This window comes from Protopterus annectens, chromosome 6.part0 (assembly GCF_019279795.1).
Source record: "Protopterus annectens isolate FY-2018-M chromosome 6.part0, PAN1.0, whole genome shotgun sequence".
Taxonomy (NCBI): domain Eukaryota; kingdom Metazoa; phylum Chordata; order Ceratodontiformes; family Protopteridae; genus Protopterus; species Protopterus annectens.
The window spans coordinates 844,974,233-844,992,576 of NC_056737.1; the positions used below are offsets into that span (position 1 = coordinate 844,974,233).

An 18,344-nucleotide genomic window follows, 5' to 3' on the forward strand; every position below is an offset into this window, starting at 1 on the left:
AAAATGAAGTCCTGTGCCTCCTGTATGCTACAGTACACTAGCATGGATAATGAAAAGGAAGACTTACACAAAAGCTGGAGTACATTTTAAATGATCTAAAATGCAATGCCATCAGCATCCCTGCATCCTGGAGAGCAGGCATCTGTACCGTGGCGACATGTGTTTGTTCATGGGTCCTTTCATGTTTTGAGAATTGTTTTCTGTAGAGGATGGAGAGTCAAGGTGTCTGATGTCATCTGCAAAGAACTGATAATGTCTGAAAAGGAAGTACCAGTGCTGAGAACAATTCTGGCCAGAAATGTCTTTCTAGGGCAAATCGTTTGTAATAAGGTTACACATTTCATGTCAGAAGAATTCAAAATATTTGCACAGGAAAAGGGCATCAAACACTTCATGACTCTGGCTCACTGTATGGCCTGAAATGGGCTAGGTGAATTTTTTGCACAGACATTCATGAAGGCAGCAAGTAAATCCTTGTAATACAAGACAAATTTCTTTGCTGCTTACCTCAGTGATACATATGACTATGAATTCAGCTATCATCACTACCCCAGGCATATTATTCCTGAACAGGAAGTTGTTTTGACTTGGTGAAATCAGATCTGGGTAAGCAAGTTTACAATGTACAGTTTCTAAATATGAATTTGCGGTCATTGGAAAGTTTTTCCACAAATCAACAAATTTTAATAAATGGCTACAGAAATGCAAGTATCAGATGTGTTACATTTTTTTCAGGATTAGGTTCATAGGTTCATAGGTTCATACTAGGCTATCTGCCCTAGGGAATTTATAAGCCTAGCCAGAGTGTGTTTGGCTTTCGCCACCCATTTTAAATTAATTTTGCTATGCCCTTTTTCGAGGTTAGTATACTGTGCCTCTGTCTAACAGTGACACAGAGGTGATACCCGGGGTAAACCTACGATCTCCCATCCACTCATCAAGATTCCTCTTGAAGAGAGTCAATGAGGGACTCTGCCTAACCTGGACTGGTATTTTATTCCAGAGTGAAGGGAGCCTCTGGGTTATGAATCTGTCCCTCCAGCATGTCCTATTTATTTCAGTGTTGAGGTTCATGTCTCTCGAGCACATAGCTTGATGGGATTTGGATTTCCTGAGGTGCAGCATGTCCATTAATTCCGGGTTGGACATGGCTTTACACATCAGGCACAGATCATCTCTGAGCAGGCGGTATGCCACTGAGTAGAGCTGGAGTTTCTTTAACCGGGCAGCATATGGCATCTGTTTGAGCCCTTTGATCCTCTTGGTGAGGTACTTTTGGGGTCTTTCCAGTTGCTGCAGGTGTCTGGTAAGGTACATCCCAAAAGGGGCATTGTACTCAATTATGGGCCTGATGAGGGATGAGTAAAGAGGCATGATGACCTCCCCTGATCTAGATGTGAATCCCTTCATGATTAGGTGGGCTATATAAAATGTTTTTCTAACCACTTTGGCCACATGGTTGCCAAATGAGAGATTGCTATCAACTTGGGTCCCCAGGTTCCTAATTACTTCTTCTGTACTTAATGGATTACCACCTATGTGGTAATTTGTGGGCACTTTGTTTTTGCCAAAGGGGATGACTATACACTTTTTGGCATTTAGCTTGAGGCCATGGCTCTGGCACCAGTTGTCTGTTTCTATGAGGCCCTTTTGGAGGATGCTTGTGTCGGCTGGAGAGTCGATTATGGCGCCCAGTTTGCAGTCATCTGCGAACTTGGTCAGCCACAGTGGGGTTTGGTATGTGCAGAAATGGGGAAACCAGAAGAGAAGTACTCATCAACTGCATTGACTACAGCCCAAATATAATGTATGATTCATTATTATAGAGCCGTTTGTTAGAAATGAGATTTGAAGAACAATCCAATTAGCAAGATGATACACTGGAGGGTTGAATTTCCAATATGATATCCTGTGCTTGGTGGGGTCAATAACAACTGAAGCCATTCCCAAATATGGATGTCCTTTTAGCTCTATAACCGCAGAAAAATGGATAACCATGAGCATTTTCTGATAGAAATGACTGACCAGTTTTTTTCCTAAGTGCATAAAATACCATATTTCTGACCAAAGAGGAGTGAATAATTAAATTTCCCACATCCCTGAATGATTGCAATGTTGTTGTTACTCTTTCTTTTGCAAACAAATATCCTCAAAGGGCCTATTTAGGTGATTGTAATGAACATAGAGTGATCACAGATATGCTGCCATGGGTTGGTTTGGAGACCTCTTCACTGGATAAATACATAAGGGGAGAGGGCATGCATAGTTAGACAAGAATTACAAAAACTACTGAAATGAATATGAAACATTATTATCAGCAAGTTATCTTATTTTAATAAACAAATTAATAATAAATGCTTAAACATGACAATATCCTAAGTGGATATTGGGTTAGAGACAATACTTCTGTCCATAGTGAAACAGTATGCATTTTGGTAAACTGAATAATGAATAATACAATATTAAGCAATACGTCAACATAACAACAGCAGTCGATTGAAAACTTTTCTCATGAAAAGATGTGTCAATCACAGAAAAAAATCAAACAAGACAACAAACAGAAACCAGATTACATATTCATTTCCTGTAAGAGGTAAGCTTCCACACTAAACACTAATGAACTTGACATAATCAACTTCAAAGGGTTTTGAAAGCTGAGGAAAAGGCAAATCTGACCATAGCAACTTCATTTGAGGAAAACTACATTTCAGACAAATGCGTGCATTCAATTACTTGGCTCCTGCAGTACTGACCAGATACCATGACTTGCTGTTAATCCCATGTTTGTTTCTGTCTCCTATATTAAAAACTTAAAGTGGAGGAAACAGTGTGTATGTGCACTGAAGATTATACATATACACATACACACACACACACGTGCGCGAGCACGCACACACACACACACACGTACACACACACACACACACACACACACACACACACACGCACATACACACACGCACATACAGATATATATATATATATATATATATATATATATATATATATATATATATATTTATAGATCTATGTCACTTTCTTGAATGCTTTAATCAGCAAATCACTATTTATCGAACTCACTTAAGTGAAAGTTCATTTAAGAGAATGATCATTTCAGTGAAAATTCTCCAAGGGAAAAAAACTAGTGGGCCAGCTACTGACCATAACAAGCACTACACAATTTAAAACTCTAAAAAGTGGGGGGCTTTGCCCCACACCCCCAATGTAAGGGGGTGTGCCCTACATATTCCCATCTAAAAATATATCAACTCTGAGATCACACTAAAGTGGGGAAAAGGGAAAATTCCCGATGATGGCTAACCACTTCTTTTCCCTGAGAAAAAATTTGCTGAAACAATCGTTCGCTTAAATGAGCTTTCACTTAAGTGAGTTCAATAAATAGTGATTCACTGAATAAAGCATTCAACAAAGTGATATAGAACCCCATATATATATATACATATATATATATATATATATATATATATATATATATATATATATACGTATATATATATATATATATATATATATATTATATATATATATATATATATATATATATATATATATACATATCTATATATACACATATAGAAGTGCATATGGTCTATTTATTTATAGCAGTGTAACATTATGTTGTGTAAATGTAGACAATGTATTAGCCGTAACAGTGTATGTATGCAGTTATGGAGACTTAATCCCAGTTTTGCAAACATACAGAGAAGGCACGATGGCAGAACAGAAGAGAACAACTTAAATATTACTAGAGTATGTAACTGAAGACATACAGAGAGAACAAAAGAAACTGATATGTACACTCTTGCATAAAGGACAGAACTGAGATGGGACAGAAGTGGTGGGCAAGGGAGAAATTCAGAAGTATCTCACTACAGCCAAAGAAGGTAACAGCGTTTGGAGAAAGGTGCACAAAAACAAGAAATTCACTGGCTGAAATGGGGCTTGAGAAAGACAGGGATATAACTACAGAATGGTACAAGAATGTTACAGGGATATAACTAATGAATGGTACAAGAATGTTACAGGGATATAACTACAGAATGGTACAAGAATGTTACAGGTATATAACTAATGAATGGTACACGAATGTTACAGGGATATAACTACAGAATGGTACAAGAATGTTACAGGGATATAACTACTGAATAGTACAAGAATGTTACAGGGATATAACTACAGAATGGTACAAGAATGTTACAGGGATATAACTACAGAATGGTACAAGAATGTTACAGAGATATAACTACAGAATGGTACAAGAGTGTTACAGGGATATAACTACAGAATGGTACAAGAATGGTAAAGGGATATAACTACAGAATGGTACAAGAATGTTACAGGGATATAACTACAGAATGGTACAAGAATGTTACAGGGATATAACTACAAAATGGTACAAGAATGTTACAGAGATATAACCACAGAATGGTACAAGAATGTTACAGGGATATAACTACATGGATATAACTACAGAATGGTACAAGAATGTTACAGGGATATAACTACAGAATGGTACAAGAATGTTACAGGTATATAACTAATGAATGGTACAAGAATGGTAAAGGGATATAACTACAGAATGGTACAAGAATGTTACAGGGATATAACTAAAGAATGGTAAAAGAATGTTACAGAGATATAACTACAGAATGGTACAAGAATGTTACAGGGATATAACTACATAGGTTCATAGGTTCATAGGTTCATACTAGGCTATCTGCCCAAGGGCATTTATAAGCCTAGCCCATAGTTATTTGGCTTTCGCCACCCCTTTAGTTAGAATAAAACTATGCCTATTATTTTGCTGTGCCTCTGTCAAGCAGTGACACTGAAGTAATCCCTGGGGTATATCTGCGATCCCCCATCCATTGGTCAAGATTCCTCTTGAACAAGGCCAGCGAGGTGCTCTGCCTCACATGTACCGGGATTTTGTTCCACAGCATAGGGAGTCTCTGGGTGATGAATCTGTCCCTCCAGCATGTTCTATTAATAACCGTGTCAAGGTTTAAGTCTCCCGCCCTTGTGGTTCTGAGGGATCTAGATTTTTTGAGGTGAAGCATATTCATCAAATCAGGGTTTGACATGGCCTTATATGTCAGGCACAGGTCACAGAATGGTACAAGAATGTTACAGGGATATAACTACAGAATGGTACAAGAATGTTACAGGGATATAACTACAGAATGGTACAAGAATGTTACAGGGATATAACTACAGGGATATAACTACAGAATGGTACAAGAATGTTACAGGGATATAACTACAGAATGGTACAAGAATGTTACAGGGATATAACTACAGGGATATAACTACAGAATGGTACAAGAATGTTACAGGTATATAACTAATGAATGGTACAAGAATGGTAAAGGGATATAACTACAGAATGGTACAAGAATGTTACAGGGATATAACTACAGAATGGTACAAGAATGTTACAGGGATATAACTACAGAATGGTACAAGAATGTTACAGGGATATAACTACAGGGATATAACTACAGAATGGTACAAGAATGTTACAGGGATATAACTACAGAATGGTACAAGAATGTTACAGGGATATAACTACAGGGATATAACTACAGAATGGTACAAGAATGTTACAGAGATATAACTACAGAATGGTACAAGAGTGTTACAGGGATATAACTACAGAATGGTACAAGAATGGTAAAGGGATATAACTACAGAATGGTACAAGAGTGTTACAGGGATATAACTACAGAATGGTACAAGAATGTTACAAGGATATAACTACAGAATGGTACAAGAATGTTACAGGGATATAACTACAGAATGGTACAAGAATGTTACAGAGATATAACCACAGAATGGTACAAGAATGTTACAGGGATATAACTACAGGGATATAACTACAGAATGGTACAAGAATGTTACAGGGATATAACTACAGAATGGTACAAGAATGTTACAAGGATATAACTACAGAATGGTACAAGAATGTTACAGGGATATAACTACAGAATGGTACAAGAATGTTACAGAGATATAACCACAGAATGGTACAAGAATGTTACAGGGATATAACTACAGAATGGTACAAGAATGTTACAGGGATATAACCACAGAATGGTACAAGAATGTTACAGGGATATAACTACAAAATGGTACAAGAATGTTACAGGGATATAACTACAGGGATATAACTACAGAATGGTACAAGAATGTTACAGGGATATAACTACAGGGATATAACTACAGAATGGTACAAGAATGTTACAGGGATATAACTACAGAATGGTACAAGAATGTTACAGGTATATAACTAATGAATGGTACAAGAATGGTAAAGGGATATAACTACAGAATGGTACAAGAATGTTACAGGGATATAACTACAGAATGGTACAAGAATGTTACAGGGATATAACTACAGAATGGTACAAGAATGTTACAGGGATATAACTACAGGGATATAACTACAGAATGGTACAAGAATGTTACAGAGATATAACTACAGAATGGTACAAGAATGTTACAGGGATATAACTACAGGGATATAACTACAGAATGGTACAAGAATGTTACAGGGATATAACTACAGAATGGTACAAGAATGTTACAGGGATATAACTACAGAATGATACAAGAATGTTACAGGGATATAATTACAGAATGGTACAAGAATGTTACAGGGATATAACTACAGAATGGTACAAGAATGTTACAGGGATATAACTACAGAATGGTACAAGAATGTTACAGAGATATAACTACTGAGTAGTACAAGAATGGTGGGGCAGAAATTAAAGATGATTTAAAATGGATAAGAGGGAACATAATGTTTTAAGTTTGAAGTTTACTTTTATCAGTTTGTGTTCAAGCTGAATATGCCAAATTATCTTAAAACAGCATCAACGTTTTTGTTTCTGTTTTCATGATAGGTAAAGTCCTGAAATGTCTTTGCAATGTTCACTACAGTCCCCTAAATAAAGAATGTCTGGGGTAATGAAGGCAACTGCTGAACAATTTTGCAATGAACTGTTATGCAATAATTTACACTTCAAATTGTGGCTTCGTCAATTGATGCCAGTGTCATTTTTAACACTGGTCTTGTCCCTAGGTACAGTGACATGTAGTCAGTTCTAAATCCCACAGGATGATGCCTGCTACATGGAGGAGACAGAGTTTTGTTTGTGTCTTTCGGCTTTTCCTGGTTAGGGGTCGCCACAGCGGAACTCCGGTCCGCTAATGATTGGTAGTTGATTTTTACATGCCGAGTTACCAGCCCTGACGCACAACCTTCAATGAAGGTACGCCCATTCACGCATGTCTCCACACAGAAGACACTCTAGCTGAGAATCGAACCAGACAGCGTCTTACTGTGAAGCGACAACGCTACCGCAGCACCACCACCACGGCCCTCTCAAAATATGTGCATTTTTCTTTTATCAAAAGCTGCATCAAAAAATTATTTCATTAGACATAACTTTTGATAAGGGGAGAAAAATGAACTCTTGGGGAGACAGTCAAGATTTTTTAGGAACTAAGAAATGTAGTTTTGCTTTCACACCCAATCACAAAGTCAACAATGCAGGGAGAAAAAGAATCAGTACTAAATCAGAATATTCAAACACAAAAACAAAGACTGTGGAATATGAACTTACTTTGGGTAAAAGTTAAGGATCCAGCACAGAAGAGAATGAGTAACTTTCTTTTCAAGCTGAATTTTTTTCATAAGTTGTTTTATCTCAGAAGAGAAATATTCATGGAAATGCATAGAAAATATGAAGCATATTCTATATTCTTCAGGGAAACATGGTTTCACGTGAGTTATTATGAAAATGAGATCCTGTTTTACTTGTTTCCCTAGGAAAATGAGATGCTGGAAAACTGAACAGTCACTATCTACTGAAGTATACGATTGAAATTCATTCAGTCTTGAGAATGCAACATTCCTTAAAGAAGACAAACATTTCACTTTCCATTTTCTTGGTCTTGACCTTGAAGAAGGGGTGCAAGTCTTCCCTGTTACATACTTTTCATCTTCTTGTTCTTCCTGTATTATAGTATTTACTGCATTTTTAAGCAGCTGGGGATTTGTATCTGCAATGGTCAGCATGCTAGTCACTGTATCAGAAACTTGCTCAAGAAGCACTTTATACATCATCTCAACATCCTTCAGCTCTTTCCCTAAATCTTCTTCAGACTGATTTGCCTTACTGCTATATTTGTGTTCCAGCATAATCAGATAACTGCTAGCTTCAACAAATCTTTGTTGGAGAATTAGGTTATTGAATTCTAAAAAAAATAAACGTAATATTAAAAATATTTTTTTACAAATGCAGACATACACATAGACATAAATAAACCTACAATATTTATATAAATGCAGATAAACACACAAATCCACAACAAATGCACTAAAAAGTAGGGACTACTTTCTAATCTATGTTTGTTACTCTAACTTATAGTTACTTGTATCAACAGCAGTTTTTGAACGAGAATGCATAACATGATAAGGAAACAATCCATTGTGGAATCATAAGCAGTAACATATGACAGAATGGGACCTTTGTGTTTTAAAAGAAAAGCACATCATACAGTGTACAGTCTCAGAAAATACAGCTGTGTGATGCACTTACGATAGCAGAGTAGCAGACGTTTGAGAACTGGTCAACATATCAGGAAATGATAACATTGTGGCATTCACTCACCAGATGAGCTGCATGGGTCTGGCCACTTAAAGCAGTCATCATCCCTGAAAAGGCCGACTTTAGTCTATTGCCATCGAATGTACAGGTGCCATAAGGTGACCATGTATAACTAGCACTGACATAAACTCTCTTCAGTTGTTTAAGTTTAATATCACTACAAAGAGTTGTTTGCCCATGGTATATAAATGCAATAATGTGCCTGTGTGTAGGCTACACAATTAAACAGTTTAAAAATGATAACCGCAATCCATAACTAAGAACAATAAAATCAAAAATGTAACTTGTATAATGACCTCCTTATACCTACCTCCAAAAAAATAAAACAGAAGAATGTGAATATCCGGGTCTGTATCACGTTGTTGAACTCTTAAAAATTCGATCGTCATATGGTCGACACCATATGATCGAACTTTTAAAAGTTTGAACGTTTCAATGGAGATCTCCGTACAGTGCGCAATGGGAAGCCTTCCCTTTTCTGCACTGTAATGTGATCTTGGAGATGGTATATTTAAAGAGTGGGGGGTCTGGGGGGTTTAAACCATTCAGGCAGATTTTTTCTTTGATTTATTTATTTTTATTACATTTTCAAACTTTTAAATTTTTGATCATATGGTTTTGACCATATGAAGTTCAAACTTTTAAAAGTTCAATTATGTAATAATAGATGCAAATATCTTTACTGATACAGGGACCTCTTTAGAAGATTTACTACAGTATTGAGTATATCTCATAAATGTACAATCTTATGTTGCAGACAATCACTGCCTGCAACTGAAAATAACATCTGGGTAGCATTCCAAGCACTATAAAAGGGGTATCACTGGGAGGAGGGCACTTGGATTATCCCTGAAAGTAGCCACATTAGAACCCATTCCATCCCTAGACCGAGTTTCAAGCCTGTAATGCATTTTAAATGTATGGACAGTAGTCCATGTATCAGTTTCATGAATAGCACCAATGAAAATGTAGTTATAAAGCTTGTTACAGACATAATGCTTGCCCTAATAGAATGAAAACTTAATAGAACCCTGAAGTGCTTTTTTCACTTATTGCAAAAATGGTCAATACAATGGGTCAGCTACTTAGACATGATGTATTTAACATGCATACATTCTCTACCATTCTTGAAGGTAACATGTTATATGAAAGCATTAATCTTTTTGCAGTCTTAGTTGTATTTGAATATTTATGGTGTGCAACAGGTTTTTCTAGCATTCTTATTGCTAGAACAAAAGAATGGTAGATAAAAGATGTTTCAAGGTGACAGTTCATACCACTTTTGTCAGACTTTGTGTGGTAAACCATGTAAGGAGGTTTGCACACTGATACTTTAACTTTGAGACATGAGTTAGCATAACAATTAAGTTCTTCACCTCCCATCCATAAGGTACAAGGTTTATGCTCAGATAGAGCTTGCATGTTCTCCCTGGGTTTCTGTGAGGCTGCTCCTACCTCCCAAAATCATGCTGAGTGCTTCCACTTCAAACTCACCAAAAATGGAGCTGTAGGTAGCAGCATAGACTATAGATGGTGCTCTATATGAAGAAGAGTTGTACAGACCAACAGCTTTAGGCATCAACTGTGGTATGCAGTATACTCAAGATGGGAGAACTTCGATCACAGACTGCACATTATGTCAGGGCTAGTCACTCAATAGTGCAAAAATTGGCTGTAGGTGATTCAGTCATGTTGACTAATGCTGCCAAATGGGCATGGGTATTTGCCTGTGTTAAGTGGGTTCCCCTATTGGCTAGTGTGTGCCTGCCTGAAAGTCCAGCAGCTCTCCAGTAATAAGCTAATAAATGGCTGGCCGGTATCCAGTTGCCCAGCTTGGGTTACTTGGGAGAGCTCTGTTGAGTGAAACCTGGATGAAAAAACAATCAACCTGCCAAACATGAATTAAGAATTGCTACACTCAAAGCAGCTTTACTGACATGATTTATTCTAGAAGTGGATGACATGATGATAAGGAGGCTGGACAATTTATGTATTCAGGACACAAGATGGACGTGAAGTGCAGCAAAGTCACTTGACTTGGGGTTCAGTGTCTACTATACAGGAGGAGGATAAACTAGAAATGGTGTGGGAATTGTGGTGAATGAGAGGCTTCAGAACATGGCATGAGACATCATCAGAATTTGTGATAGACTCATGGCAATCAGACTCAAGTGTAATAATAGGGCAGTATTCATAATCTCAGCCTATGCCGCACAGCAGGGTTGTGATAGTAAGGAAAAGAGTGCATTCAAACAGCAGTTGCAGGACCTTCCAGATGAAAGAGTAGCTTCAGTAGCTTCATTTGCAGTTGTATGAAGATTATGTATTACTGCAAGATTACTATGGTGCACATCTATTTCCATATTTAAGGAACAAATAAGAAGATATAAGTTTCAGACAGAAGTGAAAAGACAGACTTTGAAAGGACATTTAAAAATATTTGTAAAGAAGTAATGGACATTTTAAAGGTTTATGATAAAAGAGGTGTATGGACTAGGGGATAGGATTGCAATGTCCTGAAGATGAGAATGGAAATAATATAGCAATAACCCATGCCTGGATGTGGGTAATGCGGGATTTAACCACAGTTGGCGTGGTTTGGTCCCGAGGGACCAAACAAAGACAACCGTGGTTAAATCCCGCATTACCCACACCCAGAAGTGGGTTATTGCTATTATACTATGACATTATTTAAGAAAAGAAACAATTACTTTTCTTAAATAATGACATTATTTAAGAAAAGAAACAATTACTTTTCTTAAATAATGGCATTGTATAATGCCTCTTTGCTGCCCTTCCGCAGCTGTCTGGCATCCGTGGCAGTTCTGATGTACTGTGCATGCCTACGCAGTACATCAGAGCTGTGGCCAAAAGCAACGGAGAAAGCAAGATCTCCGTTGCTTTTTTACTCTTTCGCTATGTTAAATGGGTTTAACATAGCGAGACAGCTTTAAAATAAGCAACGGAGATGTCCGTTGCTTATTTTAAAGCTGTCTCGCTATGTTAAACCCATTTAACATAGCGAAACAGTAAAAAGCAACGGAGATCTTGCTTTCTCCATTGCTTTTTTTTTAAACCTGTCTCGTTATGTTAAATGGGTTTAACATAGCGAGACAGCTTTAAAATAAGCAACGGAGAAAGCAAGATCTCTGTTGCTTTTTTAGTGTCTCGCTATGTTAAATGAGTTTAACATAGCGAGACAGCTTTAAAAAGCAACGGAGATCTCCGTTGCTTTTTTAAACCTGTCGCTATGTTAAACTCTTTTAACATAGCGAGACAGTGTTTTAAAAAAAGACTTATACTAATGGAAAAAGTCCGGGCGACCGGACCTTTTTCCATTAGTATAAGTCGATTTACAACGTGCACGCTGGCCAATCAGCGTGCATGTTTTGGAAAATTAATAGGGGGCCATGGTATAAAGGTGCATATTCCAAGTACTATATATGTTGAAGGAAACAGGAGTGTGGTAAAATATTGGGAGCAGCCCAGAACATGTTATTTTTTTGTGTGAAATGACATTTTGTAAATAATTGTGATAAGAAATGTTATACGTGAGAGAAAATAGCCCATAATGCAAAGATATATGAACTGGAGTGTTATAAATGTAAAATAACTGACATTTATGTATGGATTGTAAAGAAGAATTCAATGAAAAAAAAAACAGGGAAAAGAGGGAGAGGATAAAGAAAACATGGAAAAGAGCTGGAAATAGAAATAGAGGAGAACTTAGAAACAGAAAATAATAATAAAGGAGAAAAGGATGGGGTGGAGATAGAAAAAGGTTTGGAAATTAGTGATGAAGAAGATATAAACTGTAAAGTGGTAAAATCACTTCAGTGGCTCTGCTGGACAGAGGGACACAGAGCTAATCTAAGGGGGCGGCGAAAGCCAAAACATTCTGGCTAGGCTTACAAATGCCTTTGGGCAGATAGCCTAGTACCTACCTATGAACCTATGAAAAAGAGAAGAGTAAAAGGCAGAAAAGGGAAGTTTAAAAGTGTAAATTTAAAAGAAAAAAAAGAAAGAAAATGGGTGATTGGCAATGAGAATTAAAATGAAAAGAGAAATTAATAATTTAAGAATGATTTTGGTAAATATAAATAGTATTAACAAAATGGTAGAAGACAGAGATTTTAGAGTAGAGTAAGAAATGCGATATAGATATAATTGTTGTAGAATACATAAGATTTTTTAACAAACAAAGAAATATTACAAACAGAAAAATTATTGGGTGGAAATATAATATGGGATTTGGGAAATGAGCATTGCTTGGGAATAGAGATTCTACTTTTAATGACATATGCAGATTATATTATTGTAAATATTAAAAACAGTTTACGGATGAGAAAAGCTATACTTTGTGAAGTTGAATTTTTAAAAGAAACAGGCATGTATTAAAAAGGATAAAAGCAATGGTCTGGGAGACGGTAAAGATAGGAGGAATACAATTCACATTGAAAGAAATGTCAGTGTTGAGAATAAATTTTGATTGTAAAGAAGTAGAATAAAATGGGAACAATTATTAGAGGAATTAAAGGATATTTTTTTTTATGGAAAACATTCTGATTTCATTTATAAGAAAGCAGTTTGGTAAATTTAGTATTGCTGGGAAAATAATATGAGAAACAAATGTTAGAAGTGATTTTTACATTTATATAGGTTTATAGATTAAATCCTGTAAACAGAAAATTATTAAATATGAATAAAAATGAAGGAGGAGCAGGATTTTTGAATCCAGTAGTATTTCCAGCTTATTTAAACTTGTATAAATGACTGAAATGAAGAAATGGGAAAAAATTATAAACTTAATGGTAAGACTGTTTAAATTCAGCAAAACAAACGGGAAAGCACCAAAAATCACCAATAAATGGAAAAAAGTGCTTGAAGCTAGGAAGAGGATGAAAAACTTGTTTCCAATAGTTTAAAAACACAGCTTTATTCGCACACTCCAAACTGCATAAACATATCCAAATTCGATTCAGTACAACCTCCACGATCTCCCTTATCGCCTATTAGCTCCCTTTTCCTCTTTGATTTGGGACCAGCTGACCCTTCGGTTTCGCTACCTGTCACTTTCAAACCATCAGAGCGACCTCCCATTAAGGAATGACAGAGCGGCGTAAGTAAGGGAGATTGTGGAGGTTGTACTGAATCGAATTTGGATATGTTTATGCAGTTTGGAGTGTGCGAATAAAGCTGTGTTTTTAAACTATTGGAAACAAGTTTTTCATCCTCTTCCTAGCTTCAAGCACTTTTTTTCCATTTATTACTGTTTAAATTCAAGTACAACAAACTCTGGAAAATAAAAAGAAATAAAAGAGAAAAATAATCTTTTAATGAATAAATATAAAATTATCAAGTAAAAATAAAACATGTGGAAGATGAATATGGGTGACATAGAACATTATAAAAAACATGGTATAAAAATATAATGGTACAACATTAATGTGTTAATCCATGGGAAATTTACCAGAGGAAAAGATTAAAGGTATAAAAGGAACAATAGAATGTCAAGACCTTTTATGGAGAATGGGAATAAATAAATTACCATTGAAAGAAAATATGCCTTGTAAAACGAAATATAAAATATGCCATATTACGATAAAGAAGAAACCACAAGATATGTTTTTCTGAAATGTAAGAGGGTGAAGAAATTATGAGAAAATTTATGTAAACAGAATATTTTTGGGAGATTTAAAAGAAAGTAGTAATATAAATATGGATATGATTAAATATGCATATTATAAGAATAAAACAAAGAATATAAAAGTAGAATTGGCATAGTGTTGTTTTATGTAAATTGGGTTATTTGGAATGAGAGATTAAATGAATTTATGCTTAATGGGAAGTGGATATTGTCAATAATACTAAGAAAAATCAGTTGGTGGTTATGGAAACAAAAAAGAATAAAGGTACAGTACGAAGAAAAAATGCATAAGGATGGTAAGTATGAGTGATATTTTTAAATATACAATATAGAACATGTTATTATGTAAGCAATTGCATAATTTTATAAATATGTACATTTATAAATATGTAAAAATGTAAATTTGCAAATAAAGGCCCCCCCTACTCTTTTCAAAAGACACAGTGGTGATTTTTGCACCCACCTGAGGTACTACCAACTCAAGCAGTTGGGGCTTCAGGTTAACATCTTATTCAAAGGATAGCACACTCAGTAATGCAGCACCCCCTCTTATGCTTCACTGCAATGTCAGCAACCAAGCACCTTGGAGTGGGAACAAAATCTATACTCTTCTGCACCAAAGGCAAGTGTGCAACCTGTTGTATGACTGACACCCTATATAGTGTGCATACCCACCAGAGCTTCAAATATATTGGACCTTGAGCTGATATTCACCAATATGGAAGAGCACTGCACGCCCACCAATATCATGTCCTCACTGGTGAGGTCAGACTACAAATCTGTCTCCTTCAAAATGAAAATCTACTCGTTAACCCCAGTAAACCCTGTAACAGGAACTATGCTAGTTTTTCAAAATTCACTGCCCCTCCTAACCCCAAGTTCACAGCAACCTACAGAGAACTGTTTACAGAATTGTTTACAGAGACTCTGTACAACCATGTAAATAGCTGTATGGTGGTTGCTGTACCTACTAGAAGTAAGCCAAAAACAAACTCTAAAAACAAACCATTCAGTGGAATCCTAACCTAAATAGGGTAGATATCAAAAGGAAAAAAATAATTGCTAGAAATCAGAAACAGCAGCTCTTATAATGGCAAGAGCTCTCTTATTAAACTAAACAGGAAACCAAGAGGACTCATTAAATCCAACAAGGTCAACCATGAGGTCAAGATAGCCTCACAGGCTAAAAACAACAACAAGGTCTTCTAAAGCTATGTCAAAAACCTCTAAGGCACCACACATCAGTGTGCCAGACTGGTGGGTAATAGTGCCACCATCACTGAGCAGAGACAGGAAGATAGTGAATTTGCTGGCTGACAAATTCATCTCAAACTTCACCCCCTCACCCCCTGCCTCCCCCATGAAACACCTATTAGCATAACCCTAAATCTATCAAAACAGAGTAGATCTTGGTGGTACTTGCTAAGGCCAAAAACATAGCTTCAATGGGCCTGACAATATCCTGGGATGCCTCCTAAATAGCTTGAAACATCATCTATCAGGACCACATGAGTCACTTTTCAACTATAGCCTCAAAACAGGCTTTCTACCATGAAAATGAAGGATTGCAACGGTTATCCAACTTCAGAAGGGTGGACCATCAGCTGACCCCAGAAACTACAGACCTATTAGTCTGGCTAGGCTAAAATGTAAAGCCATGGAATGCATTATTGTAGAAATGATCAACAAAAATATAGGTAACCTTTGGTCACTAGACGCAACACATTTTGGCTTTGTTAATGGAAGGTGATACCTTCTAAATCTGGTGGACTTGAAAGTCACCAAGGCAATGGATGGGGGAAAACAGTTCATACTGCCTACCTGGTCCTGGCTAAGGCATTCAGTACAATACCCCACTTGGCTATAGTTAACAAAGTCACCAAATTGGGCATAAACTCCTACATAACTCACTGGATTGCCAGCTGGCCCAAAGACAGGACCCGGGATGTCTGGATTGGTGATACCACCTCCACTAAGAGACTGATCACCACTGGGAACCTTCAGACTTCATGCTAGGAGTGTTCCTATTTAGCATCTATTTTTTGTAGGTAAAGACTAATGTCAGGGGTCTTTGGCTGATCAAGTTTGCAGATGACTGCAAATTGGAAGGTATCATAGATTACCCCATGACAAAAATATCTTACAAAGGGGTCTAACCCAAATAACTGGTGCCAAAGTCATGGACTAAACCTCAATGCCAAGAAATGCATTATAGTTCTGTTTAGGAAAACTGCAACCTAAGATAATTACCCTGTCAATGAAACACTAAAGATTTGACCCTGTAGTCAGTGATCTGGGATCATAAATAGACAGTAATCTGGCTTTGACCAACATGTTGCCAAGGTGGTAAGACAATCATTCTATGTCATCCAACGTATAAGTATGGACATGACATCAAAGTCCAAGGAAGTCATAGTGCCACTTTATTTGGCCCTTATCAGACCCATTTTTAAGTAAAATTCTCCCTTGGCATGTACCTGACCAGACATATGCAGCAGCTGGAACTCCCACAAATGTTCCTTACCAGGAGAATCCAAGGTAATAAACACATGCCCTACATGGATTGCCATAAGACCTTATCTATATACTCTGTCTCCTACAGCTTATTAAGAGGCAATCTATGCCTGGCATACAACACATCCTTGGATCCAGCTCTGATGGACCTTTTGCAGATCTGCAAAATGGAACAGTATAAGAAATACTTGATTCAAGGATTTAAACTTTGCTTGTAATGTAAATAAGACATGATGGCAAGACAGATATGTGTCTTAGAGGATCCCCATGCTCTGGAACAGGCTCCTCATCCATGTGAAGTAGAGTCCATCACTAACCGTATTTAAGCATAACCTTAACCAATGGATGGTAAATCAGAAATTCACCTCGGGTCTGGACCCCATGTCACTGATAGATAAAGGGAAGCAGTAATGCCTGAATTAATATACCCCACACACAACGTCTAGAAATTTCCTAACACGCCCTCTCCTAACAGAAGCCCATGACACAAAGAGATACAGTTGGCTTGGATTGCATGACTAGGTTTATAAAGGCTATGGTGCTTGTCATCCTAGTATATACATATGAACTGATGAACCTATACACAACATGAATTGGTGTTGATAATGGGTGACCTGAATGTGCATATCAGGACAGATAGAACATGATATGAAGACTGCCTTGGTCCACAAGGGTGGAGCAACAGAAATAAAGGAGGAGAAGCCAGTCTAGATTTCTGTCTGGGAAATGGCTTGATGATGACTAATACATGGTTCAGTAAGAGTGACAGTCTTAAGATTCCATACAAGAGCTGCCAACATGCAACAAAGGTAGACTTACTCCGAGTAAGGAAAGTGTACTGGGGAAGAAACAACAACTGTAAAGTCATCCCCAGTGAAAAGTACAGTTGTGTACACTTACCATAAATGTAGATGTTCGAGCTTCGAGTGTATTCACTGTTGCAGTCATCACATCTGGGTTACCCCTGCCAGGGTAGCCCTTGGCCGGCCTGAATACCAGAAGCTTAGTATTTCTGTGTTGGTTGCTGTCACTTCAGGACTGCCATCAGGTCGTCAGTAGTATAAAGTAAGGCAGCTGACACCATTACATCATTTTTTCTTGCTCTAACTGTCAGAAGCCCCCAAGTGGGAGGCAGGATATGGTGGAAGAACCCCATCAGTAGAATGTAAATACCAAAGAGTTCCTTGTAAGGTGAGAGAGAGAGAGAAGAAAAGGGGGATGGAGGGAGGGAAATCAGGACTGCAACAGTGAATATACTTGAACATCTACATTTATGGTAAGTGTACACAACTGTACTATGTTCTTCATGTTTCACTGTTGCAGTCATCACATTTGGGTTGATTCCCAAAGCTGAGGAAAAGGGTGAAGGCAGTCAGGAAGACTAGGGGCTGGCTAGGATGCCCTGCAAGACTGCATTGGCAAAGCCTGCCCTGGATTTGGAGAAGATAGGCAGGTGGTAATGCTTGGTGAAGGTGTGAACAGAT

The 18,344-nt window shown here is 37.2% G+C and overlaps 1 protein-coding gene across 1 annotated transcript in view; it reads right to left on the minus strand.

Moving 5' to 3' along the window:
* The window catches only part of LOC122804575 (tumor necrosis factor alpha-induced protein 2-like), a 572,021-nt gene that overhangs the window by 342,057 nt on the left and 211,620 nt on the right, over positions 1-18,344 (minus strand). Inside the window, exon 5 of the mRNA XM_044074523.1 lies at positions 7,653-8,286. Coding sequence (XP_043930458.1) covers positions 7,653-8,286 — 634 coding nt within the window. The remainder of the gene's footprint in view (positions 1-7,652; positions 8,287-18,344) is intronic.